An 18,216-nucleotide genomic window follows, 5' to 3' on the forward strand; every position below is an offset into this window, starting at 1 on the left:
TTATTATAGCAAAAATTGTCATATCTTGCTCTGCTTACCATTGCAGTCAGAGATTTGAAAAGGGGAGTAAGATATCTTTTCACGGGCAAGGATTAAAATCTGTAACTCAAAAGACACTGCCTTGATTTCATACAGTATCTAGGCTGCCAAGGATAATGAGTATAAGTCAGAAAATGACTTGTACTCTTTTCCCATAGATGATATTAATATGTTTACTACTACCGTTGGGACTAAATGAAATATTAGGTCTAAGTAGGCCTACATATAGTTTAGTTCTGACTTATAACTACATCGTGGACTTATCTTACTTAGATTTTTTTGACATCCTCGTTTTTCTTGGTAGCATAAATTTATAGATAAGAAATGTGTTTTTCCACCATTCAGTACACAATTTATTTTAATAGATTAAGCTAGTACCGGTTTCGGCTCTTTAACGGCCATCATCAGCTAGTACATGTTTTGTTTTAGCCATTAGACAATTCACAAGTTGTTATTGTATTAGGCATCCGGATGTCTAATGGGGGATGGAAATGTATACAATAGCATATAATTAAAATATCAGTAGTCAGGGTAAAAAGTTACAAATAGAACATGAGTATGTAAAACATATTAAAAACATACAGGCCACAATATATAACATTTAAAAAGTTTCAACACATTAAAATGGTACGTATAGGTAGACACTTGTTAAAATTTTTCAATTCATGCTATATAGATTCCATTCTTCTGTCCTCTGTGCAGTTCCTTTGCTTCTAAGTTATGTTGATTTTAGTGGCGTAAGGTAATCTTCGAGAACATTTTGAAACTAGTGTACGTCTTATTGATATGGGCCTTTGTCATGAAGAAATTTTGTTATGTTATATATCCCAACTTGTGATATACAGTACTATGGCAAGTTTCAATATAGCAAACAGCAGGTCTCGAGCTTGTATTTAGAGGTAGTCGGTGGCAACACCTCTCTCGTCTATGTTTGTTCTTGTAGTCTGTAAAGATAAGGTGATATAAGTATGCCGGTAGTGTGTGTATGAAGGGATGCCTAGTGTGTGTATGGAAAGAGTACTTACTATAGTTGTTGTGGAAGTCTTGTGCCGATGTGTTTGAAGGCTTGTTGTGTTCTACTGCGAGTGCGTATGGGGCTCATATTAGCTGTGGAGGGGAAGAAGGAGTGGCCGTTGGAGAAGTAGGGGCGGGGTCAGGCTTGTGATTCGTTGGTTTGTTAGAGCGTGTGTTTACTATTTTGAGGTAATCATTCTTTAATGTCGGAATGGCTTTGTCAAAAATGATGCTGGATTTTTCATTAATATCATTAATGTTATGATTGGGGTTGGCGTATTGGTCTAAAGAAATGTAGAAATCTTCGGTTATGTTGAGCAGGGGGAAATACGGAAAATGAAATTTATAAATAATAAAGCATAAATTTATTTCTGGACCTCACAGCACAGCCGTAAGTCATGCACCAAGACTACGCAGCTGAGCCGGATGTCCGGAGATAGAAAGCTCGAATCCCGGTGCTGACTGGCCATCCTTAGAGTAGTGGGTTTCCCCGGGTTTTCCAATACTCCTTCCAGGAAAATGCTGGGATGGTACCTTGTTTAAAGCAATCCCCCTACCTGAATCCTAGACCTTAAAAATTAATTACACTAGGTTATCACTAGGTTATCAGACATATTTAACAAACACCTGAGCATAAGGGGATGATGGCCAATATGACCCAAGCCACTCAAATGAAGTAACATCATTATTTATTTAATGTAAGATATAAATGTTGGAGGAGGGGGTTAATAATGGGTTATTGTGGGATAAATTGGTGGATATCACCCTCTAAGCATAACTGATCATGTTATTCACTTATTTCAGTTTCCCTTCAGATCCCGAATTGCTGAAGAAATGGGTCATAAATATGAAGAGAGAGGGTTTTCAGCCATCCAAATTTAGTAAACTTTGTTCAAAACATTTTGAACCTACCTGCTTCGACAAAGAAAGGTTTAGCCATCCAGTTCGTCTAAAAGGATCAGTTCCGACTGTTTTTGAATTTCCAGGACACCTGAACAAATATTCCAGGCATCGTAAGCCACCTAAACACCCCTTTGCACTTCATCTTCACTTCCAGTAATCGATAGTAATGATAATTCAACTGAGCAGCATGCTCCATCCACCGAAAACATTTACGACTATATAAGAAAGGTGTTCAGTGTATGCTTGCCTCATCCACGCACTCTGAGGAATTGGTACCAACATGTTGATAGCTCTCCTGGCTTCACAAAAGAAGCTCTAACAGCTCTAAAGCTTAAAGTGGAAGAAGGTAATGCCACAGGTAAACCTGTCCTTTGTAGCCTCATCATTGATGAACTGTCCGTCAGGAACAAAATGGGATGGAAAGGCCACATGTGGTTATGTGAACATGGGGTCTGATGATGATGATGATGATGATGATGATGATGATGATGATGATGATGATGATGATTCACTCCCAGAAACAAAGGAGGACCTTATGTTTCTGGTAAATGCCATCAATGACCGTTGGAAGGTTCCGATAGCTTATTTTTTAATCAATAGCTTGTCAGGAGAAGTTAAGGCAAATTTACTAACCACTGCTCTGACCATATTGCATGACACTGGTATTAATGTAGTCAGTTTAACGTTTGATGGGGCAGCCAGCAACTTGTCAATGGTAAAATTTGTGGGCCTGGATATTCACCAAGCCAATGAGAAAATCTCATTTGAGCACCCAGTGATGAAAGAGCCAGTGTTTATTTTTCTAGATGTGTGCCACATGCTGAAATTGGTGAGGAATTCTTTGGCTTCTTTGGGCATAATTTTTAACAGTGAAGGTAATGCCATATAATGGACATATGTAGAAAAACTAGTGGAAATACAACTAGAAGAGGGATTAACGCTTGCTACTAAGATTCATAAGTGCCATATTAATTGGGAATCAGAAAAGGTGAAAGTCAGATTAGCAGACCCAACTTTGAGTAACAGTGTGGCTAAGGCACTCAGGTATTTGAAAAATTCAGGGTATGATTTATTTGAAGATTGTGAAGCTACAGCTGAATTTAATTTTTAATAACATATTTGACAGTTTGCACAAAAGGGATATAAGTGCACATTCTCTCCCACAACAGAGGTTTTTATAAAGAATTTCCTCAGCAAGGCAGAATCATAATCATGCAGCTATTATCATGTTCATTAGACTCTTCTGTTCTCCACTCAAGAAAGAAGAATGGATTTCTTAGATTTTTGGTGTGCATAAGAAGTTCCCTTAGCCTCTATAAGTATTTAGTACTCAGTGAGCAGCATAAACTGAAATACTTGTTATCGTACAAATTCAGTCAGGACTACTTGGAGGTACCGTATTGTTCTCTGCCATTAGAAGGAGAGGTGGTTATAATAACAAAAACCCTACTGCTGCTCAATTTAAAGCTGCATACGAAAGATTACTGGTTCAGCATGAGGTAAAAGGAGCAGATTCAAGTAACTGCATTACCTTGGATCAAATTAATATATTGAGTGTATCTAGCTCCGAGCCCAGCTCAGATTTACAGTGTCACCTCGCAGTATCACAGGATAGGGTTGCAGATATCCCACTCATTCCAGATTTTGATCATGAATACTGTACTCATCCAGCATTTGAACAGTTGTCCCCATATGTTAGTGATGCTGTGACATATATTGCTGGATTTGTGGTGAGGAAGGTGGAATGCCTTATCAAATGTGCAGTATGCTTGAGTGCTCTGAGGAGTGCCAGAGAGAACTACATAGACTACACTTTAATCAAGGAGAAGATGTACTCTGGAGGTGAGGGCCCTCCTAAGATGTGATAGTGTTGTGTACGTTGACTGAAAGTGCACTCAGAAATATCAATGTACTAAGGAGCAAAGAAGTTTGTTGAGGTCAGTGAATGGAACCTTGTTTTATTGTATAAAGGACCATTTATTTGACAAGAACTTGTGCAGAGCCATGAAATGGACTTGGTTAAGTTAATTGTGTAGTGTTATGTCAATTCCAGAATGCGACATGAATGTGCTAAGGTAGAAGAGAAAAGAGACAGAAAGAAATTAAGAAGTGTATCGAACAAGTACATATTGTTCAATCATCAGTGATTTAGGACAGAATTGTGAAGACATCCAGTTCTCTGGTTTTCAAAACATTTCTGATCTTCAGCCTGGAGAAGAATGGTGAATAACTTACATGTACATATTTGTTTCCTGTGTTCTATCATACATTTGTGTATTAACTGGCTGCAGCTGTTTTGGTGAGTTGTAGCCTACATTGTTTCCTGTCTTTCATTATATTGTACACTTTAAGGATAGTTTTGTGAATGTTACATCTCATTAGGCTTAACTAACTCAGTTATAGTTTGATATAGCCTGAGTATTTAGAACAGTTGAACGACTTTTGGTGTGTGTGTGCGCGTGCTTATTCATATCTGATAGTGGCTGCTAACCTAGATGTTAGGTTGTTCTATGTGCGTTCATGCACAATAGTGGCTGATAACCTAGATGTTAGGCCCTGTAAAACAATAACTATCATCATACCTAAATGTACATCTGTAAACTAAATTTGAAGGTCTGTGAATAAGTGTGATGATGGTGATAGCTGTTTTTTAATAACAACCTGCATTAAGTATTGGTAATTTCAAACTATCTTTGACCGTAATTATTATAGGTGCAGTGGGGACGATTGCGTTATTATCGGTCACGTTTCTTGATTTATAAGGCTTAACCAGCATAAAATCGGCATTATTAGAAATGCAGGTTATTGGTATGTTTTGTTGAGTTTATTATTTGCAGCACTGTGAAAATATTTTTAAAATAACTATTTCAGACGAATATTACGGAGAAAAATTAAACTTGTGAAATTAGGAGAACTAAAATAGGTTAACAACGTGTGAGACCTATTCACGTCACCACATCGCTTAACTGATACATAAACACATCAGAATATCACACATATAAAATGGTACTTAACATTTTTCATACAAAAAGGAACGGAAATATTCCTAGGGAATTGCATTTATCACCATCTTCAATAGTTTAAATAAATTAATCCTAAGGAGCACACTTAAATCGGGATTTAAAAACACTCCGCAATGCTCTTCTTATGGAAGACCGCCTTGTTTTGCCCTACATCAGCTGATCGCTCAGAGCTTGATGTTGGTACCACGCTTGGCCAGTAGAAACATACTGAGCACCCTATCTATCTATTTCTATGCTCGAAGGCCGTGACTGTCAACAAATGAAATACTAAATTGCCATGACTCGAAAATTGTAATCTCGCGAAGTAAACATGGAGGGAATTTCAAAGGAGCGTTCTGCGAATTTCACACTGAAAGAAAAGGACGATCTGGTGAATATTGTACTATCAAGGTACAAACATATAATAGAAAATAAAAGAGCCGATATGGGGACATCAAAGTTTCACAAAGTTGAAAGAGAAAGCCATTGACTTGTCAGTGTTAAAGAAATCTCCAACAGCTTCATGTAGCATAAAACCTAAGAGTTATTAGTAACATACACATCCCTGCTAAAGAAAATATAATATTACACAATTGCTTTGTTTTGTAAACTTGAAACAATTGAAAATAATTAATTATTTAAGCAGTACTATTTAACTACTAGCATTCAAGATATTTATAACTCACCTCGATATTATTAAGGTGCGGTATTCTTACGCAGATACGATACAAGGAAACACTTCTCAAATCTTCAGGTCTAGTTCAGTGTTTAATATGAATGATAATGATCTAGGTTCAAGGTGATTAACCGACGAATATTCGCCAATCAAATCTGAACTTAGATCGAGACGAGATGATCTTAGATTAGTGTTTATACAATGGAAAATCAAAGTTCAACTTGACTGGCAGCCATTTTTCCTTGTTAAACTCAGATCAAATGTTTTATACAACCGGGCCTAAGTGTTGGTGTTTCCAGACCATACATCAATATAGGTACCAGATATCTTTTGTGAAAGCTTATCTTGGAAACTAACGGAAATGTTTCATCCCAAAGTATTTGACGTACAGCGCGGTAGAATTTGGTAGCTTTCTGTATTCTCTTGATGTATGGTATTGTCTGAGGACAGAACCTTAAGTACTGGAAGTTGTCTACAATATCTATTTCATCTCCAATTCTTAGATGGACAATTGGAGAGTTTCTACTCATTACCAAGCCAACTGTCTTGGTTTTGCTGATTTTAAGACCTAAGTTTATAAGCGCTTCAAGCCAAAGATCTAGTCTGGCTGGCATGAAGAGCTGCATGAAACCAATCTATGGACTGTTGACCCAAACAACAGATACAATTCGATATGACAGCCTGTAAATAAAGGAGGTACCGGGCAAGTTGGCTGTGCGGTTAGGGGCGCACAGCTGTGAGCTCACATCCAGGAGATAGTGGGTTTGAACCCCACTGTCAGCAGCCTGAAGATGATTTTCCATGGTTTCCCATTTTCACACCAGGCAAGGCTGTACCGTAATTAAGGCCACGGCCGGTTCCTTCCCATTCCTATGCCTTTTCTGTTCCATTGTCGCCATAAGACCTATCTCTGTCAGTGCAACGTAAAGCAAATAGCAAAAACAAAAATAAGAGGTTGGTTCCTTAATAAGTGGAAATATATGTATAAAACTAATTGTGGGTCTCGCCACGGACAGATTGATTTTACGTCTTGTGCTTTTTTTATTCAAATTTTTAAGCTGTTTTTATAGTCATAATATTTTATCAATATCTATGAGAGAAAGATGTTGAATTTGAAATCTTTATAATTAAACCTACTGCTAGACAAATCTTGGACATCACTTTAAGCAGCTGTTTTCATTGGATATCCTTCATGGATGTCTGTTTTCTTCTGTCTTCTTTTACCCAAGGGTTCTTGATTTTCCTCTCTCTTGGATGATTTTTGATGTTTTATATGACCTGATCATTATTTTGATAAGTTAGGAATAATGTGAGATGCAGCTTCTGGTTGTAATTTCCAACTCTTTTGACAATTAAGCAGTCTGATTTTATAATAATGTCTTCGGAAGAATGCGCTTCACAAATGTAGTTATTTGCCGAAAGCTGCTTGTCTTTCCATGGCTTTGATATCGGCCTAGATATTGATTCGCATAGGGAACCTGAAATATTTGTCCCGAATGAGTAAATTTATAATTCCAATATAAATGGTCCGTTATTGGGCATTTTCATGGCTTTGGTGTGGCCCATTTTCTAAACTCGTCTTTTCTTGGGGGTGAATAAAATTCTTTTCGTCACTATTTCTAGTGTATCCCGATCTACAACCTGGAACAAAACAATACAGCATTTTTGTACGGTAATTATAGATTCTAAACGATCACACAATATTGTATTGTCATTGGCTGTATCCAAGCATAAAACAATTTTGAGGATGACAAGAAAAAGACTAACATGGTCCCTGTAAGGAAAACACACCCATTCACTACGTGTGAAGGAATACTGGGCTAAAAGAAAAGCCAACAAATGTTGATTCTGTCTGCTCCTAAGTGACCCATTCGCCACAAAGAAGAAAAAACTGTTAAAAGCAAACTTGTAAGCATAGGTCCCTGTGGTTTATCTAATGGGACAGTTTCACTTTTCCAACACAACAACAAATATCTTCCAACACAGGGTTTGACAGAACTTCTATTGCACCTAATTTAGCTCTATCATCATCAACTCTTATTACTGTGCATCATAACCTTATTATGTTGCATGTTTTGTTAACTGCTGCAATCCTGGTTTTCTGCTCCTCTAAGGAGTCCTTGTAGAGGTGAGCCATTGATCTTCTAGTCTATCTAGTGGTTGTCGTTCCTTCACTGGGCCATAAAATAGTCTATTCAGTTTATGGTTTCATGTAAGATTCCTCTCCTTCTGAGCTTTCAGTCTCTGTGCTGTCCCTTCATTGGGCTCCACATGCCTCTCATAGTCCTCTGCCAACCTAATCTTTCTGTCTTCTTTCTCTTCTTTCTGTCAAAGTTCTCCATTTCTGTCATTCTCCCTGTCAAGAGCCATCAATTGCCTTGCTTTGACATTCAGACCCTACTGTCCCTCTCTTCCCCTCAGCAAGCCTAACTTCCCTCTCAGCAGATTCAATTCAATATTTATATAGCATGCCTGGTCTCAATCCAATTTTTGCTCTCATTTGGCTTCTGTCTCCTGTTCCCTGTTCAATGTGGTGTGTCCTATTTCTAGTTAATCTTTCCTCTCTTTTGACTTCAACCTCCTGCTCTCCAAGTTGAGTATAGTGCTCTCTGTCTTGTGTTCATCTTTCCTTCTTTTCAGCCTCGCTTTCTTGTTCAGATAGCTGCGTGGTATGTGCATTATTATGAGACAGCCTCTGCTCTCTCTGTATGTTCTGATTATGAAATGACTGGGTGAGTTGGCCGTGCGGCTAGGGGCGCGTAGCTGTGAGCTTGTATCCTGGAGATAGTGGGTTTGAGCCCCACTGTCGGCAGCCCTGAAGATGGTCTTCCGTGGTTTCCCATTTTCACATCACAGCCGATTCCTTCCACTCCTAGGCCTTTCCTATACAATCGTCGCCATAAGACCTATCTGTGTCGGTGCGACATAAAGCGAGTTGTATATGATTATAAAATGTGCTCTCTCTCTGTCCCATCAAACGTTAAAATATTTGTTCTTGAGATGTGAGCAGGTTATTGCAAGCACTTATCCACCCTACATATAGCACTGAGATCGCTCCTCTTTCAAGAAGATATAATTGAGAAAAATTAAGATAGAAGTTATTTAACATAACCAAAGAAAAGAACAGATATATGGCAGAGATATACTCGTCAGTAATAGCGTTAAAATATAGCTGAAGTTAAGTATTTGTTATACATACGTTAGTTTTTATTCCAGCCACATGTTTATGCTAATTTTTGGTCTCTGGTTGTTATATCAGAGAATATGAATTCTACCACTCAAAGGGTTTTCTTTTACCTTTCTCTGTACCTCATCTTTCTTTGCAGAACATTTTCATGATCATGACTGTTGATAGAAGACATTGCTTTTATTTCAGTCTGTTTGATAAATCTTTCTGTTCCAGGTATGATTTTACATGTTTGCCAATTGTGCACCCACGTTTTAAAAGGGAACTTATTAGTGGGAAATGTAAGGATAGATCTGGAGCATTCACACGATCAGATCTGATTCTTTCAAGTTCAGGTATGTTAAGTTCATATAATAATTGATTGCAACTCCTTAACTGTTTTATTATTGGTTGCTTTGATTTGAATGTAGTTACCTAATATGGGTGCTTGGTACAGTAAAACCTCATTGATATAACCTTGTTAATTCTGAGATTTTTTGACTGATTCATATGATGTTAGACGTGATATTTTTTGGGTTTATGCCATGTGAAATGGGACAAACTGCTGCCTCTGCTCATTTAAAATGACTGACCATAACAGTTGTAATAGCTGCCTATGCAGATCCGTGGTAGTGTGTCCAACTCATGATCCCAACTTATTAGGTTCGATCCCGGCTGAGGTAGTCAAATTTTTGAACGACGGTCAAATATCTTGGCACTCCATGTCATCGTTAACATGTTAAGGATCTCTGGTAACACACTTGGTGTTACCTCGGGGATAGTATCTGTTTCAGTAGAATTCTGCTTTTGTTGCTAGATAGTAGCACAATCAGAATGTTGTAATTGTTAGCCAGGCTCCTGAATGGCACCAATTCAGAAAGCCTGCACCACAATAGCTGAGACCATAAGATATTTAAAAAAAAAATTTTGCAGCGTTATGCCATCTGTGGAGGGTAGTAGAACTTATTTAGCTGATGTTGATTTTTTAAAATCCCAAAATCTCTTCATCTGGGCACTGGATATTTTCCTCCGTTCTTCAGTCCTCCATATGCCTGAAGATGGTCTTCCGTGGTTTCCCATTTTCACATCACGCCTGATTCCTTCCACTCCTAGGCCTTTCCTGTACAATCGTCCCCATAAGGCCTATCTGTGTCCCGGTACTGGTATTCTTTTTCTCTGCAAAATGATGGTTGTTGACTGCTTTTTGAATTGGAGTCTATCTTGAACAATTTCCTGTGGGATGCCATTTTCCTGAAGGTCTTTTTCTATTTCACTAAGCCTGTTGTTCTTGACTTTCATTGAGAGAGCAAGTTTGAGAATCCCAGTTTCATCCAGATTCCCTCTGAACAGATTGGACCAAAGATTTTCCTCAATATTTTCCTCTCCTGTTTCTCTATGCCTTAAATATTATTATTATTATTATTATTATTATTATTATTATTATTATTATTATTATTATTATTATTATTATTATTTTTACATTTTTATTATTATATTTCTGAAAGAATTGAATTCTGTTGACTGTAGTCTTCAGTGAAATGATACTCTCATTTGTTGTAACAGGTGGCCTGTGATGTGCTGTTATATTCATTGAAGTCCTTCACTTATTTGTGCTGTGATTGTTGTTTAGTGTGATTATAGAGATCAGATTTACATGCTGTATAAATCACCAACATAAGCATGCAACTATGCTGCAAAAAGTGGTGAATTACGCTATTAAACACTTATGAAATTCAAACATAAGCTTCCTTTACTAGACTCACACCAATACATAAAATAATGATTATGAATAAACAATTGAATGAAAAGCAAAAATCATACTCTACTTACAACTGTGGCTGTTTCATTAGATACATACAAACCATGCCTAGTTTATGAGATGTATCAATCTATCATTTAACACTGTTCAAACATATGCACATGTCTCTGAGATAAGATACAGGCACAATTTCTTGAATGAATATCTGTTAAATGGACACAAATGTTCATTTCATCAAAAATTAATCAATTGTTAATACTTGTGATAAATTAACATGGCACCGGCCTTGTGTTAAATCTCTTCACAGCTGTTAAAATTTCAAAATGGTAACATCTAGATGACATAAGTTTTAAGCTTTGGTGCTATCTGGAGACTATCTATAAACCAAAGAAGGCAAAGGATGACCCATGCTATGAAAACTATTTTTAGAGTTGTCAAGAAAAAGTTTTCTACAAGGATACCTAATTAGCAAAGCCATATTGAACAAGGTACTAGAGTATGAGACAAAATAAGGAATGAGAAAATCCAGGAAGAAATTGGAGTGGAAAAAATTAATGATTGAATATAGAAGAGCTGATTAATATGGTTTGGCCACATAACGCAATTGAGTGATGAAAGAATGCCAAAAAAGGTGATGCAAATGCAAGGAAGGAGAGGCCGTGGACGACCATAATTGAGATGGAAGGACACAATCGAATGCAGTATTAGAGAAAGAAACCTGAACTGGGACACAGTGTTGGAGGAGGAGTGGTGGAAAGACCAAAGAAAGTGGAAAGGAACCACGTTTGCCCCTACCTGATTACAGCTGGATAATGGGAAATGATGATGATGATGCCTAGACAAAAATGAAAAGGCTAGAGTCTCCCACAGATTGAAACTTATCAGTGTCACCAGTGCAGCAGTTGCTTATAGTTCTTAGATATTATGCTTCAGGCTCTTTTCATATATTTGTTGGCAATTATGTTCGTCAGTGCCAGACAAGAGTTTGCACAATTGTGCCTTTGCAGCATTGGCAAGGTGTTGCATTATTTTCCCTGTAGTTAAAGAATACGTGTAAACTATTGAAGTATTACATCAATTATCACATTTCCCGCTGTTGTAGGAACCTTAGATTGCACTCGCAAAAGAATATATTGAATGTTATGGTATAACCATCCGTTCTTTTATATTTCAGGCACACTCGCATACCTTCAAATTAAATCTAAAATAACGTTTGTCTGCTGTTCATTACAATAACGCTTTTCTTGTCTCTTACTGCACATGTTTACATCTTAGCAGTCTCTGCTAACCATAACCTATAATAATGTCGACCATGTGTGACAATGCACAATTCCAAAATACCGCTCTGAGCGCTTATCTAAAGAAACAAATGATGCTTATTGCCAAACTCCTCCAGAAATTGGACGAAAAATTAATTTGTCTTTAACAGTTGTTTCGTAACAAATATTGGAAATGTGTTCGTGAAACAAGGGACTTTTAACCAAAGTGTTAAAATAATAATAATTGTTAACTTTTTAAAGTAAAATTTAACACAGAATTGAAGAAACTGGGCAACAGTGTGTTAATCAATACACATGATAAATCATAATTAGTAAAATTGTAAGAAAAATGTGTAAAAAATATCCCTTAAAAGTGAATAAACACACACACACACACCCTACTGCAGCCCCAGGCCAATGTCAACATCATAAAAGTGTACGCACCCACAGCTGACAAAGACTGCTGAGATGGGGGAATTCTACAGTCATGTCTACACACCACGGGAGTGAGCTACTCTGTGAGGGTGTTGTCTGTGGGTGTAATTGTACGGGCAGTGTTGGGCATCTCAAAAAACATGAGATGAACATCATTCTCAGAGACTTCAATGCAAAGATTGGAAAAGGCAGAGTCAGTAACAAGGTCGGACCATTTGGTTTGGGCTTTAGAAACGAGAGGGGCGGTCGGCTAGTGCAGTTCAGCCAGGAAGAACATCTTGTCGTGCTTAATACTTGGTTCAAACTACCACCCAGGTGATTCTACACCTAGAAGTCACCTCAAGATACCGCAGAACACATCGTCTGAACCCAGATTGATTTCATTCTGGTGAACCAGCGCTTCCGCAACAGTTTCAAATTGGTTAAAACCTACCCTGGATCAGATCATAACCCTGTGGTGGCATGCATCCAACTGTGCTTCAAGACAGTTCGTAAGACCATGAGACCGGTGAGGATAGACATCAGCAAGATCAAGAATGAAGAGATTTGTAAGAGGATTCAGCATGACGTATCTAAAGGTTTTAATAAAATGAAGAACGTTGATACAGGTATAGAAGTCTTGTGTACAGAAATGAAACAGACTCTAACTGGCACGGGGAAACAACATTTAACACGTGATAAAAAGATAAACAGCCGTGGATGACCTATGAGATACTGGAACTCATGGATGAGCAGCAGAAATAGAAAAAACCGAGAGATAAATACATACAACCAAGTGCACAAAGAAATTAAGAGGGAGATTGTGGCTGCAAAAGAACAGTGGATGACAAAGATGTCAAGAGGTAGAAATACTGCAGCAATGGAATGACACTTTTAATCTACACAATAAAATAAAGGAGTGCCTTGGGTTATATCGTAATAGAGGGCATCATGTTTTGGTGGATAAGAACAACTGCATTGTGACTGACATCACTGACAAACTCAGGGTCTGAAAGTCATATATAGAAGAACTGTTCAGTGATGATAGACCTAACAAACCTGGTGTGAACGAGGCGAACACAGGTCCTGCCATTTTGAAGGACGAGGTGTGTCATCTGCCAAACGTAGAATGGAAAGGCCCCTGGACCTGATGAAGTGTGAAGTGATGAAGTTCTCACACTCCTGGATGACAATGGTATCAGTATTCTGACAGAGCTATTCAACAAAATCTACTCAACTGGAATAATCCCAGAAGACTGGCTTAGGTCCACTTTTATCACTCTCCCCAAAAAGGCAAATGTCAGATGATGCGAAGAGCACAGAACCATCAGTCTGATGAGCCATATCCTCAAGATATTCTTAAAGAATGAAGAATTGCAGAATCCGTGCTAAGTGTGAAGAAGTGATAACTGAAACACAGTTCGGGTTCAGGAATCGTCTTCGGAATAGAGATGCACTTTTCTGTATTGACAAAGTTCAGCCTGGGAAGTTGATGGAAATTCTGCAGAACATCGGACTTGACGACCGAGATATTCAGATTATTGCCAGCTTGTACTAGGGTCACAAAGCAGCAGTCAAGATTGAGGAAAACCTGTCAGAAGAAATAGACATCTGCCGTGGCGTTCGACAAGGCTGCGTATTATCACTTCCACTCTTCAACATTTACTCAGATGCTATAGGCATCATTATCAACGGGGAACGTCTAAATGACCTCCGTTATGCTGACGACATGGTATTGCTAGCAGACAACGCAGAAGACCTTCAAGTATTATTAGACAAAGTGAACGTTGCTTGCAACAACAGAGGACTGAAGATAAACATTAAGAAAACCCAGTTCATGGTCGTAAGTAAACGGCAAGACGTCCACGTTCAGCTCACTCTCGACAGTGAACCCATTGCTAGGATTCACCAATAGCAGTATCTAGGATGTTACCTCAACCAGAAATGGGACTGCAGCTAAGAAATATGGGTCCGCATTGAACATGCGAGAAGCATCTTCATGCAGATGAAGAAACTGCTCAACAACCGCAACCTACAACTACACCTAAGGCTCCGTCTGGTCCGTGCCTGCATCTTTCCCATGTTACTTTATGGAATGGAAGGCTGGACACTTACTCAAGCCCTCTGTAAAAGACTGGAAGCATTCGAATTGTGAGTGTACAGACGGATGCTTCGCATTTCATGGACAGGCAGAATCTGGAATTCCGAGGTGTTGGATTGACCTGGAAAGAAGACTGAAGTCATGCTGACCCTTAAAAGGTGGAAGCTGGAATACTTCAGCCGTATAATGCGGAATGATAAGTACAGAATCCTGTAGTTTGTTTACAAGGAAGAGTAGAAGGACGTAGGAGTCCTGGTAGACGACAAACTCTATAGATGAAGAACCTCGTAGTCTGGCATGGGTTGGACATCATGTCTCTGTTCCGGGTCGCTGCATCCAAATTCAAGATCGCCATGTTGACCGCCAACCTTCAGTAGAAGATGGCACATTAAGAAGAAGAAACACACACAAATACACGTTCCTCTTTCATTTTACACTGCACACCCTATTATTTCCTGTTCAAGATTTGCTTTGCAGTACACTACAACAGTCTTCTCAAAGTTTTCAACTACCGTGTGGCGGTCCTCTTTCCGGCATTCAGGGAGAGAGGCCATAGTATTGTGAGGATAGATCATTTACGATCTACACACTCTTATCTCCTAAAGAGAGAAGACTCCCTAGTGTGTTCTTGTGATGCCAACTTCACCGTGGCCCACATCCTCACAGAGTGTGCCGATCTCTCTGGTCTAAGACGAAGCCTCAGCCTGCAGGAAACACTTGAACGCATACTAGCCAATGACGCGACTACTGCTGATCTCGTCATCTGCTTTATGTGCGACAGTGGATTAATCAAGGGTATGTAAATTACAAGTGTACTGCTGCTCAGGGAACACACGTTCCCTTTCATTCGTTAGTAATTTTTCGGCTTAATTCAATAATTTTTTTGTTTTATTTTGTACTGCGTTTCCAAATTTCTTTGTTGAATATATAATTTTGTTTTATTCTAAATTTCTTTTCCACTAATTTGTTCAGAGAGGATGATTACCGAGTTGTACGTTCTCTTAAAACAAAAATCACCACCACCATATGATATAAATCTGTGACATTTGTTAAAATTAGCTTCAACTATCTGTTACCCGCGGCTTAGCTTGCATGGATTTCGTAATATGATCAAAGTAATCGTTCGTCGGTACTACACTAAGACATTATATGAAAATTCCTAAAGTATAAAAACTACCGAAAAATTGAGTTTCAGAGCTAACTCCGGAACATGGGACATAGAACTGTGAATGCAATAAAAAATCGAAAAAAATATGTTTATTTTATTTTTCAAGAAGATTCGAATATTACCAATATTCACGTCTGTAACACTTCAGTTTTTTAAATATAAGTATCCTCATAAACAAAATTTAACTCCATTTTTCACTTATTTGACCCCACACCCTCTCTTAAGTCGATTTTCCGAAAATGAAAAATACTGTTTCTTTATTTCTAAAGGAGATCCAAGTATCAGTTTTCATGTCTGTAACATCTTCAGTTTTGAGATATTAGTATCCTCATAAAAATTATTCAACGTTTTTTTTGGGTCTTTTTGACTCCCTTAAATAGATTTTCCGAAAACAAAAAAATACATGTTTCTTTATTTTTAAAGGAGATTCCATATACCAATCTATTTTTTGAGATCAGTATCCCAATTAGAGGATTAAACCCCTTTTTCAGTCCTTATCAGCCCCTTAAGTGGATTTTATGGAGAAAAAAAATGCACGTTTCTTTTTAAAGAAGAACGCAAATATCAATTTTAATGTCTGGAATATGTTACATGTTTTAAATATACTCATTTTAAAAATGTACTCACTTTTTCAATTCTTTTCACCCCTTAATTGTGTTTTCCAAAAACAAAAAAGTATGTATTTCTTTGTTTTTAAAGGAGATTCCAAATACCAATTTTCACATCTGTAACTTAATCGGTTTTTTAGTTATAAGTATCCCAATTAAGGGATGTATCCATTTTTCCAGTTCGTTTTCTCCCTCTTTAAGAGGATTTCCGAAAACAAAAGATATGAATTTCTTTATTTTTAAAGGAGAAACCAAGTATCAGTTTTCATGTCTGTCACATGTTAAATGTTTGAGATATACTCATTTCAAAAATTCACCCCCTTTTTCACTTCTTTCAAATCCCCATTAAGTGTTATACATGCTGCTTTATTTTTCAAGGAGTTACAATGTACCAATTTTCACATGTATTAGTTCTTCAGTTTTTGAGATATAAGTATCCTCGTGGAAAGGATTCAACCCCCTCTTCACTTATTTTTAACCCCCATATTTGGATTTTCCAAAACCAAAAGTAAGTATTTATTCATTTTTAAAGGGGATTCCAAATACCAATTTTTATGTCTTTAAACTGTTAAGTTTTGAAATATACCCATTTTAAAAATTTACCTGCTATTTCATCCCCTTCCCGACGTAATATCCAAAAATCCTTCCTTAGTGAGCACTTACAGCCTGTTTCCAACCATCCGACTGGGTCAGGAATGGAATGAATGAAGCCTCCATCTAGCGGCGAGGATGGGAATTGTGCCGGCTGCCGAAGCCTGTCGCACTCCTGGGACAATGATTAATGACTGACAGATGAAATGAAATGATATTGGAGAGTGTTGCTGGAATGAAATATGAGGAAAAACAGAAGTACCCGGAGAAAAACTTATCCCGTCTCCGCTTTGTCCAGCACAAATCTCATATGGAGTGACCGGGATTTGAACTACAGAATCCAGTGGTGAGAGGCCGGCGTGCTGCCGCCTGAGCCACGGTGGCTTTGTAATATAAGTGTATCCCCAAAATTTCATTTCTTTATTTTGGACATATTCTTTTCCGCCCCTTCTCACCGCGAAGCCAATGGGGTTGATCTTGGACTTAAATTATATCTGGAGTGTGACTATTCACCTCAGCGACCCCAAAAACTATGGATTCTACATTAATGTAGGTTATTTTCTATTATTTTTATATTTCACCTCCTTTCCTTCCCTGCCTTTCCCTTTCCTCCTTTCCCTGCACAACAGTATATTTTTTCCAAATAGTAAGTCATGTGTACCAAATTTGGTTGGCAGCTATGCCCAAATGTACATGCATAATTTCGCTGCTGTAGAATCCTGGAGCTGACGCCGTTGTTACGGCAGTTCATTTCTTTTTCCAATTATAGAGCAGGGGTCCCACTTTATTGTATGGATGTAAAACATGGACTCTATACTGCGACATCAAGAAATTGGAACTTTTTCACCGGCAGAAGCTTAGGATCGTTATGAAATCAAATGGGAAAATTATGTCTCCAAGCTTCCATCATAGGTCACCAGCTTAGATGGATTGGTCATATCCAGCGCATGGATGACAATAGGCTACCTCGACAGATACTATACAGTGAACTCGGTTCTGGCAGGAGGCCACGTGGTGCACCTCTGAAACGCTACAAGGATCAGCTAAAAAAAAATCATTGAAGAGCACAAATATTGAAGGCACACACTTGCTGAAGATCACCCTCACTGGCGCGCAGTCACATCCACAGCTGTATTGCCGTTTGAAACTGAGCGTCGAAGACTGCAAACAGAGGCTCGTCTTAGAAGAAAACTCAGACAAACTCAACCACGTCCACCCCCTTCTCTCAGGTGTGCCAAATGTGATCGCATGTTCTATGCAAGAATTGGCCTGATGAGTCATTGACGTCATTTACACAAAACGGACTGTACATTAATTGCAAGTGAAAAACATGCACTCGGATACGAGTAGTGGCCGACGACAAGAGGAGGGGTAGTGTGGTGCCAATATCTCCATAATGGTTGGTTTTAGGGCCTTAAAACATGGTTTTCGGGCCCATAGGGCTTACCGAGTTTTTTTCTTTGCATCAAGGGACTTAAAATGAGCTTTGACTCGTCCTTGTACAACAAATTCGGTC

At 38.3% G+C, this 18,216-nt stretch overlaps 1 protein-coding gene across 1 annotated transcript in view; it reads left to right on the top strand.

Moving 5' to 3' along the window:
• The window catches only part of csul (protein arginine N-methyltransferase 5), a 282,354-nt gene that overhangs the window by 31,687 nt on the left and 232,451 nt on the right, over positions 1–18,216 (top strand). Inside the window, exon 2 of the mRNA XM_067146159.2 lies at positions 9,038–9,156. Within this exon, the coding sequence (XP_067002260.2) occupies positions 9,038–9,156 (119 nt within the window). The remainder of the gene's footprint in view (positions 1–9,037; positions 9,157–18,216) is intronic.

Source organism: Anabrus simplex, chromosome 4 (assembly GCF_040414725.1).
Source record: "Anabrus simplex isolate iqAnaSimp1 chromosome 4, ASM4041472v1, whole genome shotgun sequence".
Classification (NCBI taxonomy): Eukaryota; Metazoa; Arthropoda; class Insecta; order Orthoptera; family Tettigoniidae; genus Anabrus; species Anabrus simplex.